Source organism: Carassius carassius, chromosome 31, assembly GCF_963082965.1.
Source record: "Carassius carassius chromosome 31, fCarCar2.1, whole genome shotgun sequence".
Lineage (NCBI taxonomy): Eukaryota > Metazoa > Chordata > Actinopteri > Cypriniformes > Cyprinidae > Carassius > Carassius carassius.
In genome coordinates, this window is record NC_081785.1 from 15,500,807 (window position 1) to 15,515,398 (window position 14,592).

General features: G+C 37.7%; 1 protein-coding gene across 1 annotated transcript in view; it reads left to right on the forward strand.

Annotated features, from left to right (window-relative positions):
• LOC132112093 (inhibitory synaptic factor 2A-like) overlaps nt 1-7,936 on the forward strand; it is a 46,361-nt gene extending 38,425 nt beyond the window's left edge. Inside the window, exons 4-5 of the mRNA XM_059519680.1 lie at nt 6,738-7,191; nt 7,302-7,936. Of these exons, the coding sequence (XP_059375663.1) occupies nt 6,738-6,921 (184 nt within the window). The 3' untranslated portion in view covers nt 6,922-7,191; nt 7,302-7,936. The remainder of the gene's footprint in view (nt 1-6,737; nt 7,192-7,301) is intronic.
• The last annotated feature ends 6,656 nt before the right edge of the window (nt 7,937-14,592 follow it).

Here is a 14,592-nt window from a genome sequence, read left to right on the forward strand (position 1 = left end):
CAGATGTCGCCCCGTGGCCAGTACCGTTGAGGAGGGACCTCCTCTCGCAGGCCAGGGGTTCGATTTGGCACCCTCAACCGGAGTTGTGGTCCCTCCATGTGTGGGCGCTCAACGGTTACCCGCTGATCTCGCAGTGGGAGTGCTAAATACCGTCACTCAGGCTAGAGCTCCGTCGACACGACGTCTGTATGCCTCGAAGTGGTCGGTGTTCTCCAGCTGGTGCACAGCTCGAGGATGTTCACCCCTTAGTTGTGAGGTGACGGAGGTTCTCTCCTTCCTACAGGAGTTGTTGGATAAGAGCAGAGCCCCATCCACGCTCAAAGTTTATGTGGCGGCCATCGCAGCGTTTTCTGAAACAGCGCTCGGTTTTGGAGGCCATGAAGGGTCCCCCTTTTGAGCCTATCCAATCAGTTAGCCTTCAGCATCTGTCATTCAAGACAGTATTATTGTTGGCTCTCGCTTCAGTGAAGCGTGTGGGTGATCTGCACGCGCTCTCGGTGAGCCAGTCGTGCTTGGAGTTTGGGCCTAATGGCTCAAAGGTCATACTCAAACCTAGGCACGGTTATGTGCCTAAATCCCTCAACACGCCGTTTCGGGCTCAGGTTATTGCCCTGTCTGCCCTGCCGGTGTCAGGAGAGGATAGAGACTCGAGTCTTCTTTGCCCTGTCAGGGTTTTAAGAGCTTATGTGTCTCGCTCTGCTGCCTTTCGACAGACTGAGCAGCTGTTTGTCTCGTCCGGTGGACATTCCAAAGGAATGGCTGTTTCGAGACAGACTCTATCCAGATGGATAGTTAACGCTATAGCATTAGCTTACGCTTCCAGGGGCCTTCACTGCCCGCTGGGCGTCAGAGCACACTCCACAAGGGGCGTCGCCTCGTCGTGGGCATGGTCTACTGGGATCTCCTTGCAGGATATATGTATGGCGGCAGGTTGGGCCTCGCCGTCTACATTTATCAGGTTCTATAACCTGGAGGTTCCCGCCTTGCAAGCAAGGCTGCTGTCGGTATAGTCGAATCAGGGCCCTGAAGGGAACTCTGAGTTCGTGAGCGTTATGCGCTGCTGACTGTTATATGGGCAGTATTGCGTAAGACCCGCATTGCCACATTGGTCAGGCCTTGCCTTGGCTGTGTGATGTCATATTGCCGCATCTACGGATGCTGCTAGATATGGGACGGAGGGCTTCCCCCCTTCCTGTCCTGGACTCTCTGTGAGTTCCTCAGGTGACTGTGCACTGTAAATCCTGGGCGTTGCTTCAGGTTTATTGGTGTGTGATCCCTGCGCGCACGGCGTTTTACATTGGGTTCCCGTAGCGTCTTAGCTAAGACGCAGTACGAGAGAGCTCTCATAAGAGAACGTACTCGGTTACTAAACGTAACCTCGGCTCTCTCTAGAAGAGCGAACGAGTACTGCGTTTCTCTGCCGTGCGTACGATTCACTCTGGTTCGCTTCGGCGATGAAATAAATCAGATGAGTCAGCCTTTTCGAGCTCCTTTTATAGGTTGGGCCACACCCGTTTCGGCGGAAAGTGGCAAGAAGGGCGCGAAGTGCCCTTATTGGTCTGATGTTGCATCAGCCTGCGCTCGATAGGCTGTGCAGTTGCCGCAGAACAAGCCAATGAGCGAACGAGCCATCTCGCCTATGGCTGTGTACTGCTGCAAATGCGCTTTACAAAAATACAAAATTAAGGATAATTTTTTGCTTCAGTATTTCGTGAAAAGAGACTTTTCCCGTAGCGTCTTAGCTAAGACACAGTACTCGTTCGCTCTTCTAGAGAGAACCGAGGTTACGTTTAGTAACCGAGTACGTTTTTAGTGCTCACAAATGCATTTTCTGTATACCTGAGTCAATAAGTTAATTTTTATATTATTAACCATGCATTTTTGTAAAATCATAGTGATTTATGTATTTTAATCAAACATGATGGAATATTTAAAATTAGACAAATCAACCAATCACTACTCTTCATTCTTAATGAATGACTTCCGGTCTATCGCTTGTCGTTCGTCAGAGATTAAATTATTAAATCACTAAGTGATTCATTCATTCATTCGATTTGTTCAAAGGCTGATTCATTCAGGAATAAAAGGCAGGGTAGGTGATTTGGCTCAAAAACTTTTTTTGTTATGCTGGTTGAAATTCTCTTCACATCCCGATAACAATCAATAAGGTCTAAATGTACAGTATTTATATGTATTTATTTCATCTGTGGAAGGTGTAGGAGAATAAAATGTTCGTCCAATCGTGTTCCTTGGTCCGAGGGCATTTGCATATCTCTGCACACCCTGTTAAAATAGACATTATACGTTATCAGCACATTCCATTATGTTATTGCAGACCGAGAGGGAATAGAAGGCTTTTTTATTGTAATATTATGTGCTTTGTACTGTAATGTTTCTCTCTGGTGAACGAGACGTGTGGTGAATGACAGTGTTGCATTCAACCCTCCATCAACACCATCTCTCATCGTGTCTGTGGTTAGTTTCTGGTCGGCCTGTGCAGGTTCATGTGTTTTGGAGGATGTGGGGCTTTTGAGAGTGATTTGCATGGAAGGTGGGATCAGAAATTGTGTTATTTGGAGATGCAGTTTTGCTGCGGCTTTAATAGGTAATATTTGCGTTGGTAAAACTTCTCCTGTTGATAAATTGATTAATTTAAATGTATAATGATACTTAAAAAATTTGGATTCTTTTAAAATTTTGAAAAATGTTCAAGAATGTCAGAATTCTCTGTGTATATAATGAAAATAAATGTACTACATAGTAGGACTGACCCAAAGTGTGAATATTCATGCTTTTGGATGGCGGCACTCACCAGTGCTGAACACTGTGCTGCACTCAGCACTAATTAGCAGACCAGTTCTTCACTACCAAACAGAGGAGAGGAACCCGAACACAAGAGGAAGTCTGATAGTCTGATTATAAAAAAAAAATTCAAATTTCCTGCCCTGAACTGGCATAGTGGCCAGTGAGGATGCATTGAATGTGATGCCTGTTGTTGGCATAGTGGACTGGATAAGTTCACTCTGCGGCTGCCTTCTAAGGCCAAGAGCAATGTGGCCATTAGTCACCCGATGGGCCCCGTCCTTCAGCACCACCTCAGTCTGTGCTGTCCACACGACACCACATGAATCCAGACAAATGGACTCAAGCGGGTCACGTGTCAGGTTGCTGGAGGACGAGTGGTTAGTTTGAATTAGAGGTGGCAGAGATACCTGCCAATGTGCACAGCAGGGATGGACAGCAGTGCCGCTTGAGCAGAAATTACAGACAGAGCTTGATAATAATCCACTCACTTCAGTAAGACCCTTAGAAATGATCCAGCTGATCTCCTGCACCAGCCTCCGCTCTCTCTGATAAAAACCTTTAGGCCTCCTACTAAAATCAATTGCTATCTTGACTCGTACTGGAACATAATATTTGACATTGTTGTGTCCAAGATTGAGCTTTTCTTTTAATACAGCCTCTCATTGACTGAACCTATTACAGTTTGTCCCTGCGGTAAAGTGTTTGAACATAATATTTCTGGCATCTGCCTGGCTGGGTTTGTACCCTGTCATTGACCGAAGCTCACGGCTGAATGTTTGTATACCTGTATAAAGGATGAGGTTCAGTGTTACTGAGATTAAATATTTAGCTCCATGTCTACAACCCCTGCGGGTTTGACCGTATGCATGTTTGTGTGTGTATGTTTCTGCATTACAGCAAAGCAGTGAAGCAAATAATTGAGCATGAACCTTGGGTTCTTAGGATTACCCGTAAGGTTAAAATGTACTGGTATCACTATCCTTGTGGGGACGTTTGGTCCTCTTAACATAGGGAATACCAGGTCATACAAACACACACTCACCTGTTATGTTTCTTTGAATTGTGGGGACTTTTCATATAATTATATTGTTTTATATTGACGAAACAATAATTTCTATCCCCTAACCCAACACTACCCCTAAACCTAGCAATCACAGAAAACTTGTTTGCATTTGTTTGCAATTTCAGGTTTTACTATCCTTGTGGGCGCATTTGGTCCCCACAATGCAAGGATAAACCGGCACGCACACATGCGTGCACACACACATACACGTGCACACACACATACAAATAATAAAAGGTTTGGGGTACGATTTTTAAAAATATTTTCCACAAATATTTTTACCTATGCTCAGAAGTGCTACATTGTTATTTTTGTAACAAAAATACAGTAAAAACAGTAATATTATTAATAATACAATTTAAAATAACTGCTTTATATATAATGTAATGTATTTTACAATGTAATTTATTCTTGTAATGGCAAAGCTGAATTTTCAGCAGACAATACTCCAGTCTTCAGTGTCACATGTTCCTTCAGAAATCATTCTAATATGCTGATTTGGTGATCAAGATTCATTTCTTTTCATCCGTGTTAAAAACAGTTGTGCCACATAATATTTAATTATTATTAGAATTTCTCATTTCTAGTTAATAGAAATGCTTAAGTATTTTCCATTTGAAGCTGTCCAGGAAGTCATAATCATGTACTGTCATATACTGTATAAATCATATAATTGGTTGTACATTTACATTTTTTTTGTAGAGTAGGATTTTTTCCTTTTCCAACAGTAACATTACAAAATGGTGTATCAATCAAATTCGGCAGTAACAGATAATCAGAATTTGTGGTTACAAAACTCCATATAAGAGAACAGAAAATAAAGAACATTTCTTAGGATACTTGATGAACTTAAGACATCATCTCCATTCTGAGCCAGGTTTGCAGATCCTGCAATTGTTTGCTATGCATTATTCAGCAGCCACCCATATGTTTTACACCCCCCTGCTGGCAGTAGGGTTGGGAACCAAAAGCAATTTCTAAGCTTCAGTTGCGACATGTGACCAAGTGCTGTAAGCAGCCATGCACCGGTGTTCTGATTAATTTTAATGGAACCGGAATTGGAATCAGAACCGGAACAGTTAGGTGGAACCGGAACCAGAAAATTTCTAACAATTCCCAACATTAGCTGGCAGTGTACACAAGGTAACTGTTTGGGTTTTTCATGTGATTAATTGTGTAGTTTTAGCTCAACCCCTAGCAGGAGCATGTGGTTGTTCCATTCTCTTTCACCCCCAGAGTGTCTGCTGAGAATAGCTGAGCTTTCACTAGTTCTGTGAATACACAAACAAAACACTGCATCTTCTAAATATACCATGCCAGAGAAGTTTTTCAGATCATTTGTGCAAATCCAGGACAGACTTGAAAATAAGATGCAGATTGCTTTGTCTCCATGGGTTTTAGTTTGTTTTTGGTTTATTCTGTTGTCTCGATACATATGTGATGGGAAAAAGTCCTTGGTTTAGGGTGTGTATGTGTGGAATTGTGATAAAGCGCTATTGCATTTTCAAAGGCTTTGAAATTGAGTACATTATTCCATAATGATCTGAACAATTAATGTCTGTGTTTCACCATAGCAGCTTATAATCAAACTAAATGTGTGTTATCCAATACAAAACCTTGAATGAAAGCCAAAAAGCTTGATTGTCATATATAAAGTGTTCCTTACCGCAAACCAGTGTAAAGTCGTAGATAAACATAATTGACTGCACTTTGGTTAGAGAGCTCTCTTTTTGCACAAATCTTTTAAGAATGAAGGAATTTATGTGTCAAACAACATTGATTTCCAATACGCTCATTTGTAGTGCAGGAAAGTAAAAAAGAAGGGGGCGAGTGAGGAATAGGGCAGTTGAAAGTGAGTGGTACTGATATGTGTGTGATTGGTCTGTCTCTGTTCTTTACACTGACGAGTCAGACGCTGCTTTGTGAATGATTTCATTTAGATCTGATTAAAGCTGCCCCTGATGGTTAATCTGGGAGTTTAGCCACTGCAATCATCAGGAATCATCTGATTGTCATGAGATTAGGACTTTAGAGGGAAGACTAGGTCAGACTGTGGCTGTGCGGGGACAGTCAAATACACAAACATACACACAAACGCTGAGACTGAGCTAAACAGCTTAGTCATGATGTAAGAGGTCAGGAATGAGGTGGTATACGCTCATAACATTTTCTAAGTTAGACAAAACTTGAACATAAAATGGCATTTGCAACTCATTTTACTGTCAAATTATTAATGAGTGAAAGGATTTCAACAGGAAGTAGACAAATTGATTACATCCATTGGTATTTAATACATCCAAATATTAAAATTAATGTTGAAAAGCTGCTTAATGTTTTTGTGGAAACATAATATTCATAATATTTTTCTGTATTCTTTGATGAATAAAAAGTTCAAAAGAACAGCATTTATAAAAAAGTTTTTATGTTTTTATATATATTTAACAAAGTAAACGTCTTTAATGCCACTTGATATATTTAATGAATCCTTGCCAAATAACGCATTAATTTCTTTAATAAAAACAATAATAAAACAATTACCATTTAAAAAAATATATAACATTTGTAACAGACCAAAGGACAGAAAAGAAAAGATGTTTCAGAGGGTTGCATGATGAAAAATTCAGAAGAAAATTTATTGATGCACTTAGGAATGGAGTTTTGGGATGTCGCTGATGAAATAGGCACAATAAGATATGGAAAATTCATTTAAAAAAATTTAAGTAAATGGAGTCAAATTTGATTTATTGCTGGCTTTAATTTGACTAGTTTACTTGTAGATCCTAATCAAGACATTTTTGTGTAATCTGCTTTGATATGATCTCTACTTTACGTTATCCTCATCTATAATGTTCCCTTTTTTCTTTTTTAGTGTGGAACTAGATTTTAAACTTCAAGAGGACAAACTGCAGCCCTTAATGAAGAGACTGTGTCCATTCGAAGAGCCGTCCTACCCTTCTCTGCCTTACACACACGAGGTGTTCACCTCTACCCCCAAACGCAAGTCCAAGACTGAGTCCAAGAAGCATGCACGTTGGAAACTCTGGTTCCTCTAACATGGATTCTGGATCCCTGAAACCATCACAACGAGTGAATTCTAGTGGAATTTTGCTTGACTAATCGGATAAACATGGAGAAATGCTTACTGCTAGCCACCGTTTTGGAACATGGGATCCACTGAGCGGCTAGATTCTAATGAGGAATAAAAGTTGTTTTCTATTCATGAACCTCTAATAAACCCTCTTGAGTTTGGGAACTGCAGAATTCACCTGCTCTCACATTTTTCAATGGGATTACTCAATGATCCTTATAGTAAAGTTAGCAAGGTAAGAGAGCAGGGATGTTTGCAGATGCATTGTGCGAGTGTGTATATTTTACAGTGTCTAACTCTGAGATCTCTCTTTCTTCTTTCTACATTTGTTCCATTTTAATTTAGGGATCCTGCAGAGGCGACAAGAAACTTCAAAGCTAAATGCTAGTTTGCCACAAAGCTACTTGGAGCCGTACATCAAAGACATCTAATCAGCAAAGCACACACTTTTGGGAATTATAAAGTACATTTGATAGTTGAGATATGCTTCTGTCTCTTTACCAGTCTTTCTTTCGTTTTTTCTTTCTTTCTCAAAGTCTCTTACTTCTTACATTTTACATGGAAATTGATTATCATTCTATGACAGAATAAATTAAATTAATGAAATTAAATTAGTGAGTAAATGCAGAATCAGCTGACTGGATGCACTAATAATCAATGACTTTGTAGAAGTATTATTTCTGGAAAATGTTGAGAATGCACAATTAGTGTGTCAGAAATGTTTAGGCTGTAAATGTACAGTATGAATGAAAAAAGGTTTACACACTGGTGTTCTCATAAAAGTAAAATAATAATAGTAATAATTTACGAAAATACAGTGATTTGTCTTTCAATTATATGTATTTCGGCATCAAATAATGGGAAATCAATATTTCTGGAATAAGAAAAACCTTTACAGTAAAATTTTGATTTGCAGATGTTCAGGTCTGAAAGTATTTTCTTGGGAATATGACACTGTAATTGAAGAGTTTGGTTCCAAAACTCAATAAATCCATTAAAAAAATGTGTTTTATTTACCAAGAAAGTGGCAAGATGAAAACCACTATTTTCTGTCTCAAACTTTCACATAGCATATTTAGGTTATAATATAAAAAATTCAAATCCAGGTTTTTATTTTCATAGATTTATTTTAAAATTGTATTATTATTATTTTTTCTCAAAATGCCCTAAATCCACTGAATCAATATGAAAGTTATTTTTCATATTTAAACTGATCTAAATACACAACATGGTAAGTTGATCCACATATGACAGCCTCTGAACTTGGTCAATATATCTTACATACAGGCACTGGACTAAAAATACATTCATCAGTTATCACCTCCTAAATGAATTCATTGGGTCATCTTGTTAATGCTAAAAAAATGAATTACAACAAAAAAAGAAAATTTCATCAAGAACATAAACAACAATATCACATTAGACCACAGAAATTGTGACAAAATGACATTTCCCTTACATTCAACTTCCAAAAGTGTATTCATCTTTGCCATGTTAAATTCATTTAGTTGACTAATGCTATGTGCTGTATTAACAAAAACAGGCATTTATGAAAACAGTACACTTACAATCTACGCAATATCGTGTTCATAATCGAATGCGATTCATCTAATGAATGCGATATAGCCTAGCTTGTCAGTGATCTACGGCTCTGTGGATTAAATGCATCTGAATAATTTCCATCTGAAAGCATGTGATGGAGGTTTGCTGGTACCAGCCTCTAGCAACCAGTCGACGAAATACAGTTTAAGTCACTTCCATTTGGGCTTCACGAGAGAGAGCTGGAGATTGATGCTTGGTTAAAAAATGTTTTAAAATATTCTAAATGGCATTTATCGTGTTTTGGAACCAAACACTTCATTTATAATGTAGACCGAGGTAAATTTTTAGGTAAATATATTTTTCTGACTCATAAAGATGCTTGAGAATTGGCTGGAGATTACAGAAAATACATCCCATGGTGAAAAAATATGAGAACACCTGAAATCTGTTTAGATGATCATTGTTTTGTGTTATAGTGTGGAAAGTGCACAAATACAGAACACGAAACAATAGAAATAGGCTCTATTCTATAAAACACACCACTCTGTTCAAGCTGACGTGTCATTTGCTCAATTAAATTTTAATGACGGCAGTCAATCATTGAAATCTTGTGCTTGTTTACCCACCTAAAGCAAAATAATAAAATGATCACAACACAAATTGGGAAGTATAAAAATGCAGGTAACATAGAGGGCTATGTATATAGAAACTGTGCTTTTTATTAGCTTTAAACAGTCTTTGTGTTAGAAATTCACTACAGTGCCAAACACTGTATTTAGCTGGGTAGCCCAAGAACCTTCATACTTGGAAGACATTTTTGATAACTATTGTTTATATATTTAAAAGTAATAATCTGTTCAAACTAAAAAAAAAACCTTTGTCACAGTATCTTGTTGTTTAATTGGAGCACAGTATCTGCATATTCTTGTAGCATAACACAAATGCATCATTATTCCTTGAAATAAAGTGCAATTGATTTATATTGTCCAATATTAAATTTTATACAATTTCTACCCACAGTGCATTTACAATAAAGAAACTGATGCAAAATATTACGGCTCGACTGTCCTGTTCCCATGAACATTCTTCAGTGGAGTGTGGGTTGCTTTGGGATTCTTGCAAAGTGATGATACTCAATTCATGAAGATGATTGAACAGTGCTTTGAACTGGACTCAGCTGGATAATGAGTTGGTTGCAACACTTCTCTCTAAAATTGATTGGCTTCAGCTTTGCTGCACACTCTACAGACGTGCTCTGTGATTGGACAGCTTCCAGTAGAACACCTGCTGCCAAGATATTGTCAGTCACTTTTTGAGTCAAGGGATGAAATATTCCTCTGAACTCTTTCTGCAAACGTAACTAATGTAAACATGGCGAATATATAAATCTGCTGACCCATCGTTGGGATATGACTACAAACAAATCTCTCCAGACTTTACATGCACTTATTCTCTAATCAGACAGCCCTATTTTAATATTGATAACAGTTGCTACTTAAGATGATAACCAGATGGAAGTTGTGACCAAAATGACAAAGAAAACTGATTGCAGTTTTGTGTCCTTGCAATCTTTTAAAAACTAATAAAAAAAGGCTTGATTGAAAAGAAGAAAAACAAAAAAAGGATTTGCAACAACTACATTTTACAACAAGAAAAGATAACTAATTTAACTAATATTTATTTAAAGCAACAGATCAACCAAAAAAATAACATTTTCTGAAAATCTACTCACCCTTAGGTCATTCAAGATCTAATCATTAAATCACTTGCTCATCACCAATGGATCCTCTGCAGTGAATGGGTGCTGTTGAATGAGAGTTCAAACAGCTGTAATCCACACAACTCCAGTCAATCAATTAATGTCTTGAGAAGTGAAAAGCTGTGTGTTTTTAGTAAAAAAAACCTATAAAGACATTTTAACTAAACTATCTCTTCTGGCCATAATCCATAATAACTCTTCCACTAGTGAAAAAAAACTATCCCCTGTTGTCCTCTCACATCAAAATGTTTGTTTAGAACTGTGTTGGACTGTTTGCACTTGTAAACAGTGTTTATATTTCCCTCCCAATTAAGATGAAAGTAAGCAATATTATGGATAAAGGAAATACATTTTATCCAAAGACAACATTTTGAATTAAAAAATGTTAGAATGATCATTTTGTTCATTGCCAACACAGGTTTCCACTTTACAGAGGGTATTTTTGGGGCCTGGAGAAGTTTTGTCATGCCCTGACATTTGTGCTTTTTTCAGTTTCTTATAAACATCTAAATGGGTAAAGTCTAATCTCACTGTAATCAGCACAAACTGGGCTGTAATAATATGTGAAATGTATGTATGTACATGATTGTATTTTTGAGAAAAAAAATATTATGCATGGTTAGTGAAAAACTAAAAATGTTAAAACACTTGAATAAGGCAAAAAAACACATAAAGAACAATGGTACCCAGGATTTTTGAGAACTGCAGCTTGTAGCCTAGCATTTTTCTTTCTAAATGATGTGAAAATCATCTTGTTTACTCACTCACAGAAAACAATATATTGATTAAAATTTTCTAAGACACTTTTTGTTGGTAAAAGTCATATGCGAGTAGGCGTCAACTATCATGAATATCATTGTGATTTACACCTGAGAAGACAAAGGCCTGCATAATGAGCTGCATAATGAGCCATTCAGTCATCTGTGCCACTGAGAGGAAGGAGTTACAAGAAAGAATGTGAGAACAAAATAAAAGTATATAATTTTATGTTTGTAGTTTATTAAGAATATATTTAATTATCCCACAACATAATTTAATATCCACTTGGGGGAGCAGTTAAACAGTTTATTAGAAACAATCAAAGCTGACTTTCAAACAAATTCTTTGGCATCCTTACTCCAGTCACACAATCCTTCAGAAATCCTTTTAACAATCTTATTTTCTACAAAAAAAAAAAAAACATTTATTGTTATTATTATTATCATTATTATTAATGTTGAAAAGAGCTGAGAATATTCTTCTGGGTTTTTAGGGGGAATAATTTGAAAGAAAAGCATTGTTTTTACATTTGTTACAGTTATCTGTTTGTTAAATTTATATTATTTACATCAAGCTTTTGAATGGTATAGTATTGTATATTGTTATTGAAACTTCATAATGTTTCAATTGATTATACATTTAGTCAGGAATTATAGTTTGGAAAAAGTATTTGGAAAAAGTCTAACTAGTAAAATGTTTACACGTTATGTGAAAACTAGTACAAGTATATAAATAAATAAAACTCATGTTTATGATCTCTGCTGAATAAAGTGCTTCATTCTTTTTTTCTGAGGAAATCCATTTCTCAAATAATGAGGTGCCCCTAGGGACATTATTCAGAATTACCATGCATATACATGTACTTTTCCTCTCACATACACATATGAAACCAAAGTCATTCACATACTATCGTGAAATGCTCACACACATACAAGTGAAATGGTTTTACAAACACAACTGAAACGCTCTCATACACACAACTGAAAATATTACGCTCACACACATACAAGTGAAATAATCTCATACATACAAGTGAAACGCTCTCATACACACAACTGAAAATATTACGCTCACAAACACAACTGAAATGCTCACACACATACAAGTGAAATGCTTTTACAAACACAACTGAAATGCTCTCATACATACAAGTGAAATGCTTTTACAAACACAACTGAAACGCTCTCATACACACAACTGAAAATATTACGCTCACACACACAACTGAAATGCTCACACACATACAAGTGAAATGCTTTTACAAACACAACTGAAATGCTCTCATACATACAAGTGAAATGCTTTTACAAACACAACTGAAACGCTCTCATACACACAACTGAAAATATTACGCTCACACACATACAAGTGAAATAATCTCATACATACAAGTGAAACGCTCTCATACACACAACTGAAAATATTACGCTCACAAACACAACTGAAATGCTCACACACATACAAGTGAAATGCTTTTACAAACACAACTGAAACGCTCTCATACATACAAGTGAAATGCTTTTACAAACACAACTGAAACGCTCTCATACACACAACTGAAAATATTACGCTCACACACACAACTGAAATGCTCACACACATACAAGTGAAACGCTCTCATACACACAACTGAAAATATTACGCTCACACACACAACTGAAACGCTCACACACATACAAGTGAAATGCTTTTACAAACACAACTGAAACGCTCTCATATTCTGACATATTCTAAACGCTCTCACAACTGACAAGATTACGCTCACACACACACAACTGAAATGATCACACACATACAAGTGAAATGCTTTTACAAACACAACTGAAATGCCGACTCATACATACAAGTGAAATGCTTTTACAAACACAACTGAAATGCCGACTCATACATACAAGTGAAATGCTTTTACAAACACAACTGAAATGCCGACTCATACATACAAGTGAAATGCTTTTACAAACACAACTGAAACGCTCTCATACACACAACTGAAAATATTACGCTCTCACACACAACTGAAATGCTTACACACATACAAGTGGAATGCTTTTACAAACACAACTGAAACGCTCTCATATTCTGACATATTCTAAACGCTCTCACAACTGACAATATTACGCTCACACACACACAACTGAAATGATCACACACATACAAGTGAAATGCTTTTACAAACACAACTGAAATGCTCTTACAAACACAACTGAAATGCTCTCACTTACACAACTGAAAAGCATTTCAGTATGTTGTATGCACGCATTTCAGTTGTGTGTGTGAGAGCATTTCAGTTGAAACGGAAGCACATTTCAGTTGAAACGGAAGGTGGTTAAACTCCCCACTCCAGTCCAGTTGGTGGCAGTAGTGCACCTCTAAGGTGGCTGGCAACACCAATAAAATCGAAGATAAAGAAGCGCGGGTGCACAAAACAGTTCTTTCGCCAGACGCCAAGTCGACTTTGAATCAGCCCTTCAACCACAATGTATGTTCATCTGATCCTCTTTGTTTTTCAAGTTCAAACTCAATTTTTTGAGGTGAGAAGTAATGAAGAAGATGTTGTAAGATTTTTTACTAGTGCACTGCAGTGCGTTGCGTCACTAATACAAAGTGAAGAGTCTGACATTTTTGGTCAGGAGAGGCTTTATAGAGTGCTAGATGATCATACGCGAACTCTCTCTACATTTCTTACCGTGTCCAGATATGATCATGATAACAGGAATGTCAGTAACCTATTAGGATCATTGTATAGATGTTTTCACAACTTGCTCCATGACCATGAGGCCAGGCAGAGATCCACTGATGGGACCAACAATTTGACACCTCCCACAACCTTGACCGGCCATCCAGGTCGTCCCCGATACAGCATAGCTGCCGAACAGATTTCTCACTGTGTGTCCATTGGTATGACATGGCAGAGAATTGCATCATGCTTTGGAATCAGTCGAAGAACCCTATACAGACACAGACAGATTCTGGGAGTTGGACCAATAAGATATGCAGTATTGTCAAATCAAGACTTAGACCGTACTGTTACTACTATACTACAGAACACTCCAAATGCAGGTGAAGCCTATGTACTTGGTAGTCTGAGATCGCGTGGCTTATGGTACGTTGACTTGTAAATGTTTGGTAATATCTGCAAGTTTCAAGTACTCTATATGTTCTGTAATGTATATCTCTCAACAGGCATTTTGACGGCAACCACAAGCTGGTTAGGTGGCGGATGGTCCTGCATGGCTGTGTTGATGGTTTCAGCCGGACTATTATATATTTAAGGTGCTTATCTAACAACAGAGCCTCAAGTGTCCTGTCATTATTTTTAGGAGGGATAGAGAACTTTGGTTTGCCTTTAAGGGTCAGATGTGATCACGGTATGGAAAATATACATGTTGCACGTTTTATGTTGGAAAGAAGGGGATTAAACAGTCGTAGTGTTATTACTGGTGTTTCAGTACACAACCAAAGGATTGAGAGACTATGGGCAGAAGTCAACAGAGTTGTATCTAGACACTTCATTAACATTTTTAACTTCATGGAGGAACAGGGTATACTGGAATCATTGAACGAAGTACATTTATT